Source organism: Melanerpes formicivorus, unplaced genomic scaffold (assembly GCF_026170545.1).
Source record: "Melanerpes formicivorus ecotype bairdi unplaced genomic scaffold, bMelFor1.0.p_v2 SCAF_5, whole genome shotgun sequence".
Taxonomy (NCBI): Eukaryota; Metazoa; Chordata; class Aves; order Piciformes; family Picidae; genus Melanerpes; species Melanerpes formicivorus.
The window spans coordinates 4,098,189-4,116,875 of NW_027142357.1; the positions used below are offsets into that span (position 1 = coordinate 4,098,189).

An 18,687-nucleotide genomic window follows, 5' to 3' on the forward strand; every position below is an offset into this window, starting at 1 on the left:
TGCTCCAGCAGTCTCCATGTGCCTCCTACACTGAGAGCAGCAGAACTGGACACAGTACTCTAGGTGGGGTCTCAGCAGAGGGGGGAGAATTACTTCCCTTGTCCTGCTGGTCACACTTCTCTTGATGTTCCTATGTAATGTACAGAGATGAAATCTTGTGAGGAACTGTTCTCATTTGGTTTAAAGAAGTGCTGTCTATGCACTCCACAGGTTGATGAGCTGTGACCCTGGACTTGATCACTGCCATACAGCCAGTCCACCTGAAGAATGGGAGTTACTTCAGTTCTTTGTCCCCAGTGTTAGATTTTAACTACCTGAAGGAACTTAATAACATCTGAGGTTTGTCAGTCATGTTCATGGCCTTCTGCTGATGCCATTATAGGAGCTACAGCTGGCATTGTTACAAGGGCATACCTCTGCAGGTGAAGGGAGAGATACCAGCAAACAAATGGAATTTCTCCCAGCTTTTTTAACACTGACCCAAGGATTTTTACTTAATGCTTCATCAGTCCCTCCTGTTTTTTAAAATTCATCCTCAAAAGTATGCTGTCCAGAGGGGAGGAGCAAGACTGGTGAAGGGACTGGAGGGAAAGTATTATGAGGAGAGGCTGAGGGAGCTGCGGTTGTTTAGCCTGGAGAGGTGGAACCTTGGGGGGACCTTACCACACTCTACAACTACCTGAAGGGATGATGTAGTAAGGTGAGGGTCAGGCTTTTATCCCAGGCAACTTGTGGCAAGACAAGAGGGCATGGCCTGAAGCTGTGCCAGGGGAGGTTTAGGTTGGATGTTAGGAAGCACTTCCTCGTGGAAAGAGGAGTTAGACACTGTAATGGACTGCCTGGGGATGTGGTGGATTCACCCTTCCTGGAGGTGTTTAAGGAAAGATTGGAATTGTCACTTAGTCACATGGTCTGGCCATTGTGCTGATGTTAGGTCATAGGCTGGACTTGATCTCAGATCATAATCTATTGCAGCCTCAATGATTCTGTTCTACAAATATGCCTTTGTATTCTACAAATAGCTTGTTAAAGCTGCTTTTTAGGAACACAAGTGTTAATTACTAACACTCCACGTGTGTCTTTCTTTGGGAATTTCACTGTGGATTTTGAGATTCTTGTGATACAATCTTCACAGAAGGACCTCCACAGGATCACAAGATGTTGGAAGGGACCTCTGGAGTTCTTTGAGTCCATGCCCGCTGCAAGAGTAGGACCATAGAATCTAGCACAGATCACACAGGAATGCATCTGGGTCCTGAAAGTCTCCAGAGAATGAAACTCTGCAACCTCCCTGGGAGCCTATTCCAGTGCTCTGTAACCCTCACAGTAAAAAAGTTCTTCCTCATGGAGGTGGAACTTGCTGTGCTGTAGTTTACATCCATTGGCCCTTGTCCTGTCACGGAGCACAAGTGAGCAGAGGTTGTCCCTTCCTTCCTGACACCCAGCTCTCAGATACTTATATACATTTATTGATGCCCTCTCAGTCATCTTCTCTCCAGACCAGAAGTGATCTGTCCCACTTAAATCTGAGTATTCTACAGGATTTCTCAAGTGTGAGAGCTGCTTTTTTCTGATAAAGCATTCTTCACTATCATACAGAAGCTTGGGGGTTTGGGGGAGGTATTGGGCTGTCTGAATTCAGTGTCTGGTTTTGTGGTTTTTTTGAAACTCAGACACAGCCTAAAAGAGGGACAGTCTGCTGTTGAACTAGAAGCTGCCTCAGAAAATTTGTTTCTTCAGGATATATTGTTAATACTTTGGGGGAGAGGGGTTACAACTTTGCATGGTGATAAAGTCACAGCTTGCTCTGGAGCCATGTCCAGAACACAAATGTGCACTTAACCCATGGTAGCTGGAGAGTGTCACCGTAGCAGTATCCGTAGGAGCACACCTGAAGCCCATTTGCTGTGCACCTACCTAACTTTTGCCTAACTTTTAGGGTGAATTGGGTTAGTGCTAGCATTTGCTGTTTCTCAATTGAACTATCAACTCTTTCTTGATGTCAAAGTTCACAGTAGTATATTTCACAGAATCACCGAGGTTGAAAGAGACCTCAAAGATCATCAAGTCCAACCTGTCACCACAGACCGCATGACTAAACTATGGTACCAAGTGCCATGTCCAATCCCCTCTTGAACACCTCCAGGGAATTTAAGATCTATGTTTTCCTTTGGCCTTCAGAGCTGACATGGTCACATTAGATGTCAACTGCTGGTTGACTTCTTATTTCTATCCACATGTGTACTGCTTCCTTTTTCATCCTGGCTTAGAAAATCCTGTAGTACAAAATTTCTGCTTTCTGACAAAGATATCCTCTTGCATGTTACAAGCAAAGGTTCTACTTCCTTAGCTTTGGAGTTTGAATGTGGTATTTGTGGGAATTTTGTCTTGCTGAATAAGAAACCTTTCTGTTGATCCATGTGGAGGGTCTGTGATGGTATCAGTATCTCTAAGATACTTTACATAATAAGGACAAAGGAAACCTAGCTGGCACCACTGGATGGTTGTCAGTTTTGGCAGCAGATGGTGAGGCTTTCACGGATGTGTCTGGATGTGTTTAAAGGTCATTTGGATGTGGTGCTTGGGGATATGGTTTAGGGGTGAACCTTGTAGAGTAGTGTTATTGACTGGACTTGGTGATCCTGAGAGTCTTTTCCAACCTGAATGTGTCTGTGATTCTGTAATTCCTTGACCTGAGATGCACTCCGAAGAGGACTGCCAGTCTAGTAGGTTGCATTGATTACTTGTTTAAATCTCCACACACGTTTTACCAAAGGTGATGAGAAGGATCCTAAATATTGCTGCCCATTAATATAAATAACTCATAATGCTCAGATAGTAATTCGGAACTCAAGACCTCTTGCCTTGGTATTGACCATCCCACGAAGGCTGTTTCCTACATGATGTGCACCTAGGTAGCACCAGAGATTCACTCTTTATTTCCTCTTGGGGTGGGCTGTGTTTTACAGGGCTTACTTTATTTAAGTACCAAGGAAATCTGAACAGTTGCCTTAGTTTGGAAGGTAGCTTGAGTGATTAATTCCTTTGTTGCTTTAGGTTTGCATCCCCACTGTTTTTTGTCAAAGATGCTTCCTCACAGTTTAAATTTCTACCTTTTGTCAACTTACAGCACAGAGGAACTTCTAATAAATTTTCTGATTCTGATAGTTTCCGGCCTAAAAAACCCCACTGCTTAGTTGTGGGTTTTCCTTATTTGGATGACTTGTCTGTAAGGGACAACTTCTCTACTAGGATAAAAAAAAAACAATAATAATTCATTAGTCTTGCACTAAATTTAGAAGGTCTTGGAATTAATAATAAGAAATTGAATCTTACTCCCTCACAATGCTTGGGATTTGTAGAATCAGAGAATGTTAGGGGTTGGAAAGGACCTCAAAATATCATTGAGTCCAACCCCCCCCTGACAGAGCAGGATCACCTAGGGCAGGCTGCACAGGAATGCATCCAGAAGGGTTTTGAATGTCTCCAAAAGAGACTCCACAACATCTCTGTGCAGCCTCACAGTGAAAAAGTTTTCCTTATGGTCATGTGGAAGCTCCTGTGCTCCAGTTTGGACCCATTGCCCCTTGTCCTATCACTGAGCAAAGCCTGAAGTAGAACAGTTTCTCTAATGGCCAAGACTTTTTAGGTCATGGGATGATTCTGAGCTTTAGTTACTCTAATAACCTACCAGTGCCTTTCTCACAGGCATAGCACACATACCTCACTCTGAACCCCATTGCACCATGTCACATTAGATGTCACCCTGTAATTAGGCCGTTTCTTCCTAATAAGGACTCTGTTCCACGTGAAGGTTTGTTCTTGGTCTGCCATTTCCTTTTTCACTAATGCAGCCCTTGGATTGATTTTACAAGAGTGCAGGAGTTCCAGGCCTTACTTGCCTATTGTTTCACTGGAGGACAAGCCTGTCCTTTGAATGTTCTCTTGTTGTGAGACAGTAATGTCTCAACAGTGTTAAAAGACTGTATGACTGCAGTCAAAACTGTTCCAAGATCCTAGGTCTTTGATATGCTCTATCTTCTATTCAAGGGGCAGTGACTTCAGTCTAGAGAAGAGGAGATTTAGATTGAATGTTAGGAACAAGTTTTGCATCATGAAAGTAGTGGAAAGCTGCAGCAGGTTGCCCAGGGAGGTAGTTGAGGCCTGATCCCTGGAAATATTCAGATCCACAGGGCTCTGGGAAACCTGATCTAGTTGAGGATGTCCCTGCTTACTGCAGAGGGGGGTGAACTAGATAATCTTTGGAGGTCCTTTCCTACCCAGACCATTCTATGATTTTGGGATCCTCTACAGGCTAGGATCTCATGTAACATCTCCTTGTTTCTCTTTGTATTGATTGCACTGCAGCCTAAGGAGCTTTCAGCTAGATCTTTCTCTGGATAGCTGACAGCGAAAAACATGTTGTGAAATAGCTCAGAAAAAGCTTCTTGCTCTAAGTATGTCAGAGAAAATCAATGGTTTCTTTGTGGAACGTGCCAGTTATTGTGATTTGCAAAGCTGTGACGCTGAGCTCCAGTCTGTCTTCCACTGCCCTCCCGCCCCCTCATGTTCTGGCCTTGCTGAGGCTTCAAGTGATGCAGTCTGTTTGCTTTTACTTAACTCAGTTTTCTGGGATCTGCCAAGCAGTTGCTTGCTGGGTATAGCTTGCAGTGACCCCTACATGCAGAAAAGCATTTAAAGAAGTAAGATTGATTGCTTTCCTCCTGGTTCTTCTTGAGATGTCTTTGTTATGTGTATCTTCACTGCACATCTGCCCATATGCCTTTGGGAAAGACCTAAAGTGATGTGAATTCTTGGCTGGAAGGGAACTGAGAGCAAGCATCACATCTTACCTGGGTTTGTAACAATGGTGGACACTGGGCTGTGCTTCAAGGCAGGCTTTTAGGGTAGAATCATCTGTCTGATAGAATGTGTGTACCAAACATGGACAGATTGCTTACAGGGCCTCCAGGAGCAATAGCAGGTAGATAACCCATCCTCCTTGGTAATGTCAGCTGCCTCAATTCTTATAAATGTTTTACTAATGGAAACTTAGGCTGCTGCTTCATTTCAGTTTGATTTTGACCATAGACTGAAAGATCCATAGTCTTATAATGTTACCTGATCTAGGTGACAGCTGGAAGAGAACAGTTTTTCTTGGCCATCAAGAAGGAATTATCCAAAGATGACTGGAAGGAGAAAGGGGAAATTTGTAGCAATGAGAAATCCACATTTTGAGTCAATTGAAAGCTAGTTTATTTGTTCATGGGAATATTTTCCTTGGAAGTTTCAAAGCAGTTCATAGAAACCACCATGGAAAGTGCCTGAAGCCTGCTGCTTGAATACTCAAAAATCTTCACGTGTATTTTGTCAAAAATTTATAAGTACACTGAGGCTTGGATGTCTGCTTCTACCATCAAAAGCTGCCAAGAGTGGAATTCCTGCAAAGTCTCCTAGATAAGTAGATGTTAATCAGCAAGCAGTTGGCTGCTTTGAGGTGGGAAGAAGGTAAGCAGAAAAGGGGAATGACACACAAATAAATACCAAAGAGGAAATACTCTCTTGGCCAGGATTTGTATGATTTCCTTTATGATACAGTCTTTGAAGCCCCCTTTGGCTTTCATATTAATGAGCAGTATGGTAAAGTCACAGAATCATGAAGTGTTTCATGTTGGAATGGACCATTAAAGGTCATCCAGTCCAAGTGTCTTGAAGTCAGCAGAGACATCTTCAACTAGAGCAGGTTGCTTAGAGCCCCAAACAACCTGACCTGGAATGGTTCCAGGGATGGTGCATCTACCACCTCTCTGGGCAACCTGGGCCAGTGTCTCACCACCCTCAGTATAAAAAATGTCTTCCTTCTATCTAGTCTTAATCTCCTTTCAAACCATCACCTCTTGTTCTGTCAAATCTGTCAAAATTTGCCAACTGGACAGTTGCTGTTGGTAAAACTGATGAATATTGAGCATTAGTAGTCTGGTCTGTCTACCAAACACATGGTTGGTTTGCTGGATTTGACAAAGAAAGTGTTCTGGCATCCTTCCAGTACCTGAAGGGGGCCTACAAGAAAGCTGGGAAGGGGCTTTTTACAAGGGCTTGGATTGATAGGATGAGAAGGAATTGATTGAAGCTTTAGGAGGGCAGATTTAGACTGGAGATTAGGAAGGAATTATTTACAGCGAGGGTGGTGAGACACTGCAACAGGTGGCCCAGGGAGGTCGTGAATGCCCCTTGCAGGCCTCCTTCAGGTACTGGAAGGCTGCTGTTAGGTCTCCCTGGAGCCTTCTCTTCTCCAGGTTGAACAACCCAGCTGCCTCAGCTTGTCCTCATAGGAGAAGTGGTAGAAGTGAAGACCTCTGATAATGTTCATGGCCCTCCTTTAGATCCAGTCCATCAGGTCCATGTCCTTCCTGTGTTGAGAGCTCTGGAGGTGGACACAGTATTCCAGGTGAGGTCTCAGCAGAGCAGAGTGTCAGAATCACTTCTCTCAACCTGCTGGCTGCACTTCTTTTCATGCAGCCCAGGATGCAAAGTTTCCTTTATTGAACCTCAGGGATTCTCCTCAGCCCACCTCTCCAACTTGTTTAGGTGCCTCTGGATGCCATTCTGTCCTTCAGTCTTTTCAGTCATCTATGTCTTAGTGGCTGTTAAACAGACAGTGCCTGGTCATGTATAGCAACCTCTTTCTACTAGCTGATGAAAGTACATTGCAGTGACTTCCATTGCACACCTGGATTTCCTCTCACTTCTGAAACCTTTCACATGGGGTTGGGAACATGAATGAGCCAGTACCAGAACAAGAAGACACAGTCTCAGGCTGCGCCAGGGGAGGTTTAGGTTGGATGTTAGGAAGAAGTTCTATACAGAGAGAGTGATTGCCCATTGGAATGGGCTGCCCAGGGAGGTGGTGGAGTCGCCGTCATTGGAGGTGTTCAGGAGGAGACTTGATGGGGTGCTTGGTGCCATGGGTTAGTTGTTTAGGTGGGTTGGATTGGTTGATGGGTTGGACGCGATGATCTTGAAGGTCTCTTCCAACCTGGTTTATTCTAAATCTTTTAGCACAGTTTGTTAGTTTAATCCACTTCATAGCAACCTTTTTCTCTCCAGCTTTCCTGACTTTGCAAAAGCCACTGGTGACTCAGGCAGACTACTTATTTATCCTACTTGAGGCCACTTCACAAGAGTGAATTTGTTGTCATTATGAGTTGTATTCTTCCATCCTCTCCTTGTGAAGCTCTTTACTTCTTACACCTGTAGCAGAGGGAAAGGGAAGGTAGCCAGGCAGGTTGGATTGAGATTTCTGTACGCTTGAAATGAATGAGAGGAGGAGCTCTGAAAGATTGTGTGAGAAGATCTGAGTCTGACCCCTGCTTCTGACTGGGGGTGGGAGGAAATTTAGCTGTACAGCAGCAGCTTTGTTCAGATTTTTTGCAAGTAATGTGAATAAGAAGCAAAATCTCTTACTGCTCAAAGATTAGAGAGAGGTTTTGTTGGGACGGCCCTTTGAAGGTTTTATTCATTATTGCTATTCAGAGTGGTCCCCACTACAGCAGTGATGCCATATGAGTGACACTATGAAGTGTGTCACAGAGCCTTTATTTCCATGGGGTTTAGTTCCTCCTCTGCTATGGTAGAAGGAAAAAAAAACGATTTTTGTTTCAATAGAGGCTGAGTTTGAGCTCTGTGGATGTTTAAACCAATTACATAGGAAAAAATGCCAACAGTGGGTTTGTTTTTTGAGGGGGGGAGGTCCCAAATTAAATTGCATTTTATTGCTATCTTCTATATATGTTTAATTGAAGTCCTAGAAGCTTTAGTTAAAGTAATGCTGAGGACTAGGAGTGCTGCAGAATGTTTCAAGCATTTAAACAGTGCCAGCTAGGATTTGAATTCAAATCAGCTGAGACATTTGTGATGTGAACAGGCACACAGCACCATCATGAAACACTGGACAAATAAACACTTTGCACTCCAAGTGAAGAGCAGTTTCCTAATTGTATTGAATTTACTAAGGGACTAATTTACTGAGTGATTTTTACATCAGTTTAATTGTCTCTCATTTACTCTGGAATAGGAATGAATGCAATGTGTTAAGTTACTCTGTGGGTTTTGTGTTTTCAGGTGCTTCAGCTGCAGAAAGTCATCTGGAAATAGAAGGGCTGGCAAACTGTCTGCCATATTATGGTGTTTCTGATTTGAAAGAAATTCTGAATGCAGTAGTTAATGGAAATGCAAAGGAGGTTTATGAATGTAGACCCCTCAAAGTGGTAAATTACTTGGAGGTAAGACAGAAGTTTGCTTTTAGGTTTGGCCTATGTAAACTTATAATAATTCCTGAAGTAGCTTGACATTTTTTCTTTAGCTTTCTGTTTTAATTATAGAATAACAGAATACTAGAATGGTTTTGATTGGAAGGGACCTCCAACGGTCCTCTAGTCCAGCCCCCCTGCTGTGAGTAGGGACATTTCCTACTAGATCAGGTTTCTCAGAGCCCCATCAAGCCTCATCTTGAATATCTCCAGGGATAGGGTCTCAACTACCTCCCTGAGGAGCCTGTTGCAGTCTTCCACCTCCCTCATGGTAAAGAATTTGTTCCTAACATCCAACCTAAATCTACTCTTCTCTAATTTCAAATCATTGCCCCTTGTTCTTGTTACCACAAACCCTTGCAAACAGTCCCTCTGCAGCCCTTGTACAGGCCCCCTTCAGGTAATGGAAGGCTGCTATTAGATCTCCCTGGAGCCTTCTCTTCTCTGGGCTGAACACCTCCAACTCCCTCAGCTTGTCATCATAGCAGAGGTGCTCCAGCCCTCTGATCATTTTCATGGGCCTCCTCTGGACCAACTCCATCATGTCCATGTCCTTCCTGTGTTGAGAGTTCCAGAGCTGGACACAGTACTGCAGGTGAGGTCTCACCAGTGCAAAGTGGCAGAATCACCTCTCACACCCTGCTGGCCACACTTCTTTTGATACAGTCCAGGATGTGTTTGGCCTTCTGGGCTGCTAGTACACATTACAGCCTCATGTCCAGCTTCTCATCCAGCAGCACCCCCAAGTCCTTTTCTGCAGGGTTGCTCTCAATTTCATCATTCTGTACTGACATCTCTATTAAAATAGCTCTATTCCAGGAGAAGTCACATTTGAAAAGGAGAATGTCATGTTCTCTGTGAGGTGCATGAGCTCTGCATTGCTTGCCAGAATACATCCATCAGACATATCAAAAACCAGTCCTCAGTGTGATACAGCACCTGGTGAGAGCTGATGTTCACAGAGTGTTTCTGTGTAGGCAGTTCTCAGACTAGAAAGGCATTTCTGTTGCAATACTGAACTGCCAGGAAGTTACTTTACCAAGTCTAGAAGGCAGCTGAGTGCAGAACAATTATCAAAATTTAATTCCTTTATAAATAAATACTTGAGGGTGTTGATTGATGAGAGGATCGACAGGAGCCAGCACTGCACTCTACAGCACAGAAGGCAGCCATGTCCTGGACTGCATCAAGAGGAGTGTGGCCAGCAGGGCAAGAGAGGGGATTCTGCACCTTTACTCTGATCTGGCAAGATGCCATCTCTAATACTGCTTCCAGTTCTGGTGTCCCTATCATAAGAAGGACAGTTGTTTGGGCTTGTCCAGAGGAGGCCACAAAGATGATTTAAGGGCTGGAGTACCTCTGCAATGAGAGTAGGTGGAAGGAGCTGCGGTTGTTCAACCTGGAGAAGAGAAGGCTCCAGGGAGATCTAATAGCAGCCTTCCAGTACCTGAAGGGGGCCTGTGTGAGGGCTGCAGAGGGACTGTTTGCAAGGGTTTGTGGTGATAGGAACAAGGGGCAATGATTTGAAATTAGAGAAGAGCAGATTTAGGTTGGATGTTGGAGAACTGAAGACTTAGGAGGACCTTACAGCTGCCAGGAAGTCTGGGGAGGAACTTTTCACAAGGCTGTCTAACCTCAGGACAGGGGGGAAGGATGTGTAGCTGAGGGAAGTTTTAGACTGGATCTTAGTAGGAAGTTATTCAGTGCAAGGGTGGTGAGACACTGGAATAGGTTGGCTGGAGTGCTTGTGGATGCCTCCTTCTTGGTGATGTTTGAGGCCACACTGGGTGAGGCTTTGAGCAACCAAGTCTAGTTAAGAGGTGTTCCTGCCCATAGCAGGGGGCTTGCAGTAGATTTCTCTGAGGTCCCTTCCAACCTGAGCCATTCTGAATAAATCTGTGAAGAAGATATAAAATGATTTAAGGTAACAGTTTATGAAAAGTAGCTCAAAGAGTTCTAAATCATGAACATCACTGCACCAGTTCCACTTAAGGCAGAAAAAATCCTGTGATTCATGCAAAGAAAGAGCAGAGTTAGATAAATGGATTTTGTTGTTGTTGTTGCCAGAAAAACATTGGAATTAAGACATTAAAGTATAAAAATTAAGTACCACACACAGTGACCCCCACATGCCTCTGCCAATTGCTTGTATTAGTTAACAGCGATAACTTCTGCAGCTAAAGGAGGCAGTTAGTGGCAGCCAACAGTGTCTTGTAAGTCCCCTAAGTCAGTGCAATAGTGACTAAGCTCTGCAGTGCAGTGGCAAAGAAGAAACCCATGTGTTCTTCACAGGCAGCCAGCATTATTATAATTATTACTTGCCAGAAACACAGTCCTTGAGCAAAAGAATCTTTAATCTGTTTTCTTACAGAAGTTATTATGCAACAGTTGGAAGTGGGATGACTCTTGTTAATATTTGATATGTAAATAGATAAAATCACCCAGAAAGAACAATGTCACTGAAATTTCAAACCCAACTAATATATGTGGCACTAATTAAAGCTGGAGTAACTACCAATAATAATTTCACCTGTCTAGATGTTTCACTGATTCTGTATTTAATCCTAACTCTAAGGATCTCTGTTCAAAAACATTACTAAAATGTGTGTTAAAACTCTTCTTTCTTCAGTTATTTGTTAGCATGCTTCCCTGAACAGAGCTACCTCAGAATGAGACCCTAGGCACTTGCACAGATGTCTGTTAGCTTTTAAGCAATTATGACACTAATCTTTCCCTGTCTCTTTGGGGGCAGTAAGTTTACAGCTGCCTCCTTTGGAGCGAGTGATTCTGTTGTGTGCTGCTGAACCATTCCCTTGCACTCACAAAAGAAGCTTAAAGCAGGCATGAGAAGTGTTGAGGGACGAATGGTTTGCAGCTTAGTTTTCATAGGTTCATATTCATAGAGTCACAGAATGACTTGAGTTGGAAGGCACCTTAAAGATCATCTGGTTCTAACCCCCCTCCAAGGGACACCTTCCACTAGATCAGGTTGCTCAAGTCCTCATCCAGCCTGGCCTTGAACACCTCCAAGCAGGGACCATCCAAAGCCTTCCTGTGCAGCCTGTTCCAGGGTCTCACCACCCTCACTGTAAAAAACTTCTTCATAATCTCCAGTATAAATCTGTCCTCTTAGAAGCCTTATCTCCTCTACTTACAAATGCCATAGGATCAGACTGAGTAGGATGGAATTGGTTTATATACAGAGAGAGCTACACACACTCCCAAAGGTTTGTATATCCAGAGATTATCATGGAAGGCTTCTAAAGAGCAGTGTTGATCCTGTGAGGAACTTAAAAAGATAGATGTGCATCAGTAACACTGGCAGGAAATTACATGTTAACTAGGAAACAGTAGAAGGTGTCCCTGCCCAGGGCAGGGGGTCTGCAAGTAGATGATCTTTAAGGTTCCTTCCAACCCAAACCATTCCATGAATCTGTGAAGTATATGGATTGCTGTCATGAAAAAAAATCTAGAACTATAAAAATAAGCACTGAGGCTTTTTTGGTTATTCTTGTGGGTCAGCCTTAGACAGGCTATTCAGAATTGCAACTTTTATTCCAAGTTTCATGTTGGAGCAGCAGTTTTTGCTGTCTTTGGGTAGACTTAGGAGAAACAATAATGTGATGGTTAAGGAAGCAGCCTTTCTGGGTAGAGAATAGCTCACAGTGATTGATCTTTATTTTATTTTTCCAGTTGAAAGAGTTGGAGAAAATCCCAAAGAAAAAAAAAATCTATTTTAGGATTTATATTAAAATGTTGTGAAAGCTGCTTTAGGTTTGTACAATGTGAAGGGAGTTTGTGTACTGCATCTGTTTCTGTCTAGGCATCATTGCTAAAGTAGAGAAGAGAAGGCAATGGCAGGAAGCCATTTAGCAGTCAGTTCTGCTTCTAGCCTTGTGAGACAACTGGATGCAACAGACCTTGTCTGATAGAACAAAGTTAAAATCTCCCTGTGCTGTTTTGAGAACACATTTAACTGAATGTTTGACTTCATTTCTGTTACAAAGTTGGTGGCATAGAATGTGTCTTGTAAACCAGTAAACATCTTCATAGATTCATAGAATGGGTTGGACTGGAAGGAACCTTAAAGATCATCTAGTTCCAACCTCCCTGACACAGCCAGGGACACCCTACTCTAGACCTGGTTGCTCAAGGCCTCACCCAACCTGGCCTTAAACACCTCCATGGAGGGGGCATCCACTACCTCCCTGGACAACCTGTTCCAGTGTCTCACCACCCTCACTGTAAATGTCTTCCTAGTCTCCAGTCTAGATCTGCCCTCCTCAGGCTTCAATCCATTCCTCCGAATTCTACCATTACAAACCCTTGCAAAATGTCCCTTGGAATAGAATAGAATAGAATAAACCAGGCTGGAACTGGTGCCAATAGTAGTAAGATATTCAAAAACCAAAGCATCTTGCAGAAGAGTGCAGACAGGACCAGGAGACTGACTCTGTGTGCACCTCCATGGTAGAAGTGCCACGAAATTACCGCTAAGATATGTTCAGAGACATTTGGGTTTCTGGGATTCAGAATCGGAATCAGCAGAGAATGGAAGGGTGACCTTTATCCAGGCTGTGTTTAATTGCTGCTTACTGGTAGCCCCAGGTTAATGTGCTAAGAAATGGTACTTTCAAACTCTTGGGGTTTTGTTTCTGTTGTTCCTTCTCACAGGGAGAAGCAGTGCGGTTAGCTCGGCAGCTGCCCTTGCACTTGTCAAAAGAGGATGTACAAAACACCATTTACAGGATGAAGCAACAGCTTGGAAAGGAAAACAAAGGCTGTGTCCATGGTCGTCCTTTTTTTCATCACTTAACAGATATTCCAGAAGTTTACAAGCACAACTCCATGGAAATCAGTCAATAAATGGAACACTTTGTTTGGGATTAAATTTCTCTTGCTTCATTTGGATTATTACTCTGTAATTTCAGTATGTTTTGTGCAAAGCTTTTGTATAAAAACTTTTCCCCTTCCTGTGTTCACCTAGAGGCTTTTTTTTATTTAAATTCAAATGCCACTTGAAAACTGACAATAAATACTGTAGAGGAACAACAACTCAGTGTTTGGTGTGGGGTTTTTTTTCTTCTTTGAAGAATTCATTGCAGGAATGTTTTCACCTCGTTTGATGCTTTTCTTACAGCTGCAGGTTTAGAAAATAGTGGTATGTCAGAATTCTTTAGCTGCAAGGTGCTTTCAGCAGAGCCTAGAAGAGTTTATCTTACTAAGGACATGAGATGGTAGGTGTTAAAAGAATGGCAGGTAGGCGTAGGTACTAAAATTTGGTCTTGGTCCTATGCAGTTGTTACAATTAGACCAAGCTCAGTGGTGCTGTCAATACAGTAGAGGGGTGGGATAGCATCTGGAAGAACCTGTACAAGCTGGGGAGGTGGGCCCAGGTGAAACTCAAACTCATGAGGTTCAATGAGACCCGGGTGCAGGGTCCTGCACTGAGCTGGAACACTCCTCATTATCAAAACAGGCAGGGAAATTATGAGATTGAGAGCAGCCCTGCAGAAAAAGACGGGGGGGTATTGGTGGATGAGAAGCTGGACATGAGCCAGCAATGTGCCCCTGCAGCCCAGAAGGCCAATGCAGCCTGGACTGCATCAAAAGAAGCACGGCCAACAGGTTGAGAGAGGTGATTCTGCCACTCTGCTCTGATGAGACCTCATCAGAGGATGTGGACCTGCTAGACCAGTTCCAGAGAAGGGCCACAAAAATGATGAGGAGCTGGAACACCTCTGCTATGAGGACAGAGGGAGATGGGATTGTTCATCTTGGAGAGGAGGAGACTCTGGGGAGACCTAATAGCAGCCTTCTAGTACCTGGAGGGGGCCTACAAGAAGGCAGCAGGCGGCCTGCAGTGTTTCTGAAGGCCTGCAGTGATAGGACAAGGGGCAATTGTTTGAAATTAGAGCAGAGGAGATTTAGATTGAAGGTTAGAAAGAAGTCCTTTAGCATGAGGCTGATGGAATAATGCAACAGGTTGCCTGGGGGGAAGTTGGGGCCCCATCCCTGGAGATATTCAAGGTCAGACTCAACGAGTCTGAGCAACCTGATCTAGTGGAGGATGTCCCTGTTCACTGCTGGGGTTTTGGACTAGATGACCTTTGGAGGTCCCTTTCAACCCAAACTCTTCTATGATTCCATGATAAAGATCAAATAAAGAACTTCACATTTCCCTCTAGCTGTCAGGGATCTCTTTAACAGGCATAGATAATAGAGAAAATTATGTTAATGAGGAAAACAAACAAACAAACCTGGAAGTGTAAAGCTCAAACCATTCTATGGTTATATTTTATGCCATTGAAGTAAGTTTATCCTGCTCATAAAGAGCAGGGATGATCAGATGGCACAAGCAGGATATTTTTCCAGGCTCAACCAGTGAGCAAGGCACAAGGTGAGAATGTCACTGCAAAACTGGACACTTGTTACTTGCAAATGTCACTCAGTGCAGAAGATGTGAATTTTTAGAATGGAAGCGAGAAGGTGGATGGAGACACAGGAAGGAGACGTGACTCTTGGCTCTGAGGGGGAAACAGGATCCCAGCCCTGCAGTGGATGCAGAAGGTTATAGTTTGTTTATTTTTATTCTCCTTCGGATGCAAACTGTGAGAGTTTAGAGTGCAGCCATTACAGTGACAAAAGCCAAAGGTAAGCTGGAGACTAGAAATTTATCTCCTAGCAAAGTTTGTTGTAACTTAAATGAGTATGTGCACCAGTTGTAGCCAAGTAGGCCTGTAATGCATAGTATTTAATGAGATTAATAATTGCTAGCTTTTCTCCAAGAGGCAAAATAGCTATACCCTAATTAGACCCATGCCTAATTATACCAGTGCCTTCAATAAGGCTAGAGGCAACATCACCTGCTTTCAGATAACAGTAGTGTTGGAAAAGAGAAGTCCTGTAATTGGTGTTCAAACCCTAGGCTGATGGCAAAATCTTGGTAAAAAAAGTTGGTAAAAAATTGGTACACTGGTGTTCACAGGTGGGTTTAGTTGCTACAGGAGCAAATTCTCATCAGGCACTGCTGTGGGTGCAGGTGCACCAAATTAAGCAATTGGGAGCTGGGCGTTTCCTCCTTTCCTGCTGGTTAGGTTTGCTGCCTGTCAGCTCAGTTTGCTTTTTGTCTCTCTGGAGTTTTGGGGATTGTGGTGTGGCTGGGTGCCAGCGGCGAGCGCAGTAGCATGGCTTCAGAGTGGTAAGTCCGGGTGTCTCCCCACTGTGGTACTTGTAGTTGAAACTGAGTTGTGCTGTTGGGAAATGGCTTTAGATAGGGTGAGCCTCTCCTTGCTTTTGTCCTGTGAACAGGGAAATGCTGCCTGCTTTCTGTTTCTATAGATGCACTTTCTTGTTCTAGACGTCCTCTGGTGCTGCATCCATTTTATGTTCTGTATTTAAAGGATGGAAGTGCCCCACTTCTAGACAGACAATATTAAAAAGTCAAAGGGTGCCCTTGCTGTGCAGTGCTTCCCAACAAGGAAGGCACCTTAGCTCGCTGCTTTTGCCTCAGCACCTTATGCCATTTTGATACCATTAAGTGACAAAACCCACCAGGCTCTTTGGAGAGCACACAAAGGCTGCCTGTCTGGTTGGTCAGTCCTTACCTGTATTGTCTGAGAGAGAGCAGAAAACCTAAAACATGTCATGATGAGTAGAATTGGTTATTGTTGTGCTTACCTCTTCCCTTGGAGGAAGAAGCGGCAGGGCAGGGCAGGCCAGGCATGTGTCCCAGCAGCAAGCAGACAAGGCTGCCTCATCGTTATACCCCCATGTCATGGAACCCCCACACACCTGTTCCCAGCATGAGTAGCCAGGTGGCCAAGGAGGCCAGCAGCATCCTGGCTGGTATCAAGAACAATGTGTCCAGTAGGAGTAGGGAAGTGATCATGTCCCTGTACTTTCTCTGGTGAGGCCGCAGCTTGAGAACTGTGGTCAGTTCCGTGCTCCATAGTATATGAAAGACATGGGGAATGTCCAAAGAGCAGCAAGGCTGGTGAGGGGGTTCGAGGGCATGGCACAGGAGGAGTGTCTGAGGCAGCTGGAGTTTAATGTGGAGAAGGCTGAGGGGACATCTTACTGCTCTCTACAGCCACCTGAAAGGAGGCTGGAGTTGGGGATTGGTCTCTTCTGCCTAGTATCAGGTGATAGAACAAGAGGAAATAGCCTGGAATGGTGCCAGGGGAGATTTAGGTTGGGTATTAGTAAAAATTTCTTTCCTGAAAGAGCGGTAAGGGATTGAAACCGGCTGCCCAGGGAGGTGGTGGAGTCACCATCCCTGGAGGTGTTCAAAAAACATGTAGGTGTGGCACTTAAAGACATAGCTTAGTGGTCATGGTAGCTCAGTTAAGGTTGGACTTGATCTTAATGGTCTTTTCCAACCTTAATGATTCTTTGCTTTCAGGGGACATCCAATATTTTCTCTGCCCCCTGCTGGCATTTTGTTGTTGTACATTTTGGACCCCTTAGAATGATGGGTAGGCAGATCTGAGGCTGACCATGAACCAGCATCGTTCATTCCTCTTTTAGTCACCAGCATGTTACATAAATATGGGTAGAAACCTGAAAGGGACATGGCACCTTCTATGTGTTTAATTTGTGAATGTGTTGGGAATTTTAGTAACAAAGTTTGTGTTTGGATGAAGTGTGTGTGTGAAGGGATTTGGAGTAGTTCTGGGGCTTTTCCTTCAGGATGAGCAGCAGCAGTTCAGGGAATAATCAACATCCCTCTGGTTTTGCTAACTTATTTCAGGAGCACTTAGAATCACAGAATGTCAGGGGTTGGAAGGGGCCTCCAGAGATCAACAGGTCCAACCCTTCTGCCTCAGCAGGATCACCTAGGGCAGGCCACACAGGAACATGTCCAGGTTGGCTTTGATAGTCTCCAGAGAAGAAGACTCCACTATCTCCCTGGGCAGCCTGTTGCAGTGCTCTGTCACCCTCACAGTGAAGAAGATCTCCTCATGCTGAGGTGGAGCTTTGTGTGTTCTAGCTTATATCCATTATTCCTTGTCCTAATATCATGTGCCACTGAGAAGAGCCTGCTTCATCCTATTGACACCCACCCTTCAGATATTTATAGATGTTAGTAAGATCCCCTCTCAGCATTCTCTTCTCAAGACTCAACAGCCCCATCTCTCTCAGTCTTTCGTCACAGGAGAGATGTTCAAGACCCTTAATCATCCTCACAGCTCCTCACTGGACTCTCTCCAGTAGATCCTTGTCATTCTTGAATCAAAGTCACTAGTGGAGGTAAAATCTGAGTGATGCCATTGGTGATTTGTTACAGTGGGTGAGTCTCTTCTATTTTCATATTCTAAGATGGACTATTTCAGTATCCAGCAATAGAATCAATCCTCACAAGCAGTGCTGTAGTTCTACAAGGACCATTCCTCACTTTCAATGGGCGCAAGTGGTTTCATTTCTTCTAGAGGTTATGAGGTTTTTTCCACCTACATACTTCAAGCCAGCAACAAAGATCAACTTTTTAGTTGTTGGAAAGGGTGATAATGCTTGGCCCTTCTTTGGGAGGGTGATGCTTGGCCTTGCTCGGGGGTGAGGCTTGGCCTTCTTCAGTGGTAATGCTTGGCCTTGCTCAGGGGTGAGGCTTGGCCTTCTTGTGTGGTAATGCTTGGCCTTGCTCAGGGGTGAGGCTTGGCCTTGCTCGGGGGTGAGGCTTGGCCTTCTTGTGTGGTAATGCTTGGCCTTGCTCGGGGCTGAGGCTTGGCCTTCTTGTGTGGTAATGCTTGGCCTTGCTCAGGGGTGAGGCTTGGCCTTCTTGTGTGGTAATGCTTGGCCTTGCTCGGGGCTGAGGCTTGGCCTTCTTGTGTGGTAATGCTTGGCCTTGCTCAGGTGTGAGGCTTGGCCTTGCTCGGGGGTGAGGCTTGGCCTTCTTGTGTGGTAATGCTTGGCCTTGCTCGGGGGTGAGGCTTGGCCTTCTTCAGTGGTAATGCTTGGCCTTGCTCGGGGCTGAGGCTTGGCCTTCTTGTGTGGTAATGCTTGGCCTTGCTCGGGGCTGAGGCTTGGCCTTCTTGTGTGGTAATGCTTGGCCTTGCTCAGGGGTGAGGCTTGGCCTTCTTGTGTGGTAATGCTTGGCCTTGCTTAGGGGTGAGGCTTGGCCTTCTTGTGTGGTAATGCTGGGCCTTGCTCGGGGGTGAGGCTTGGGCTTCGAAGTTTGTTTTCTGTGAAGCAGGCTTGAGTTTGGTGGGTAAGAGGAGTTGGTTCGGTTCAACTTAATTCTCAACCTTTTTTTATCCGTGCTAGAAATACTGAAGGTTTTGTTTCTCTTGTACCCTGATTTTAAGAGGCTGGCTTAGCAAGTGGAAGAACCTGAAGGTGCATCTATTTAATTTTGGAAATGGAAAGCTACCAAAAAGCA

At 44.6% G+C, this 18,687-nt stretch overlaps 1 protein-coding gene across 1 annotated transcript in view; it reads left to right on the plus strand.

The window, feature by feature from the left end:
- PMS1 (PMS1 homolog 1, mismatch repair system component) overlaps nucleotides 1–13,364 on the plus strand; it is a 63,043-nt gene extending 49,679 nt beyond the window's left edge. The window contains exons 12-13 of the mRNA XM_068137898.1: nucleotides 8,122–8,282; nucleotides 12,984–13,364. Coding sequence (XP_067993999.1) covers nucleotides 8,122–8,282; nucleotides 12,984–13,175 — 353 coding nt within the window. The 3' untranslated portion in view covers nucleotides 13,176–13,364. The remainder of the gene's footprint in view (nucleotides 1–8,121; nucleotides 8,283–12,983) is intronic.
- Nucleotides 13,365–18,687: the final 5,323 nt, after the last annotated feature.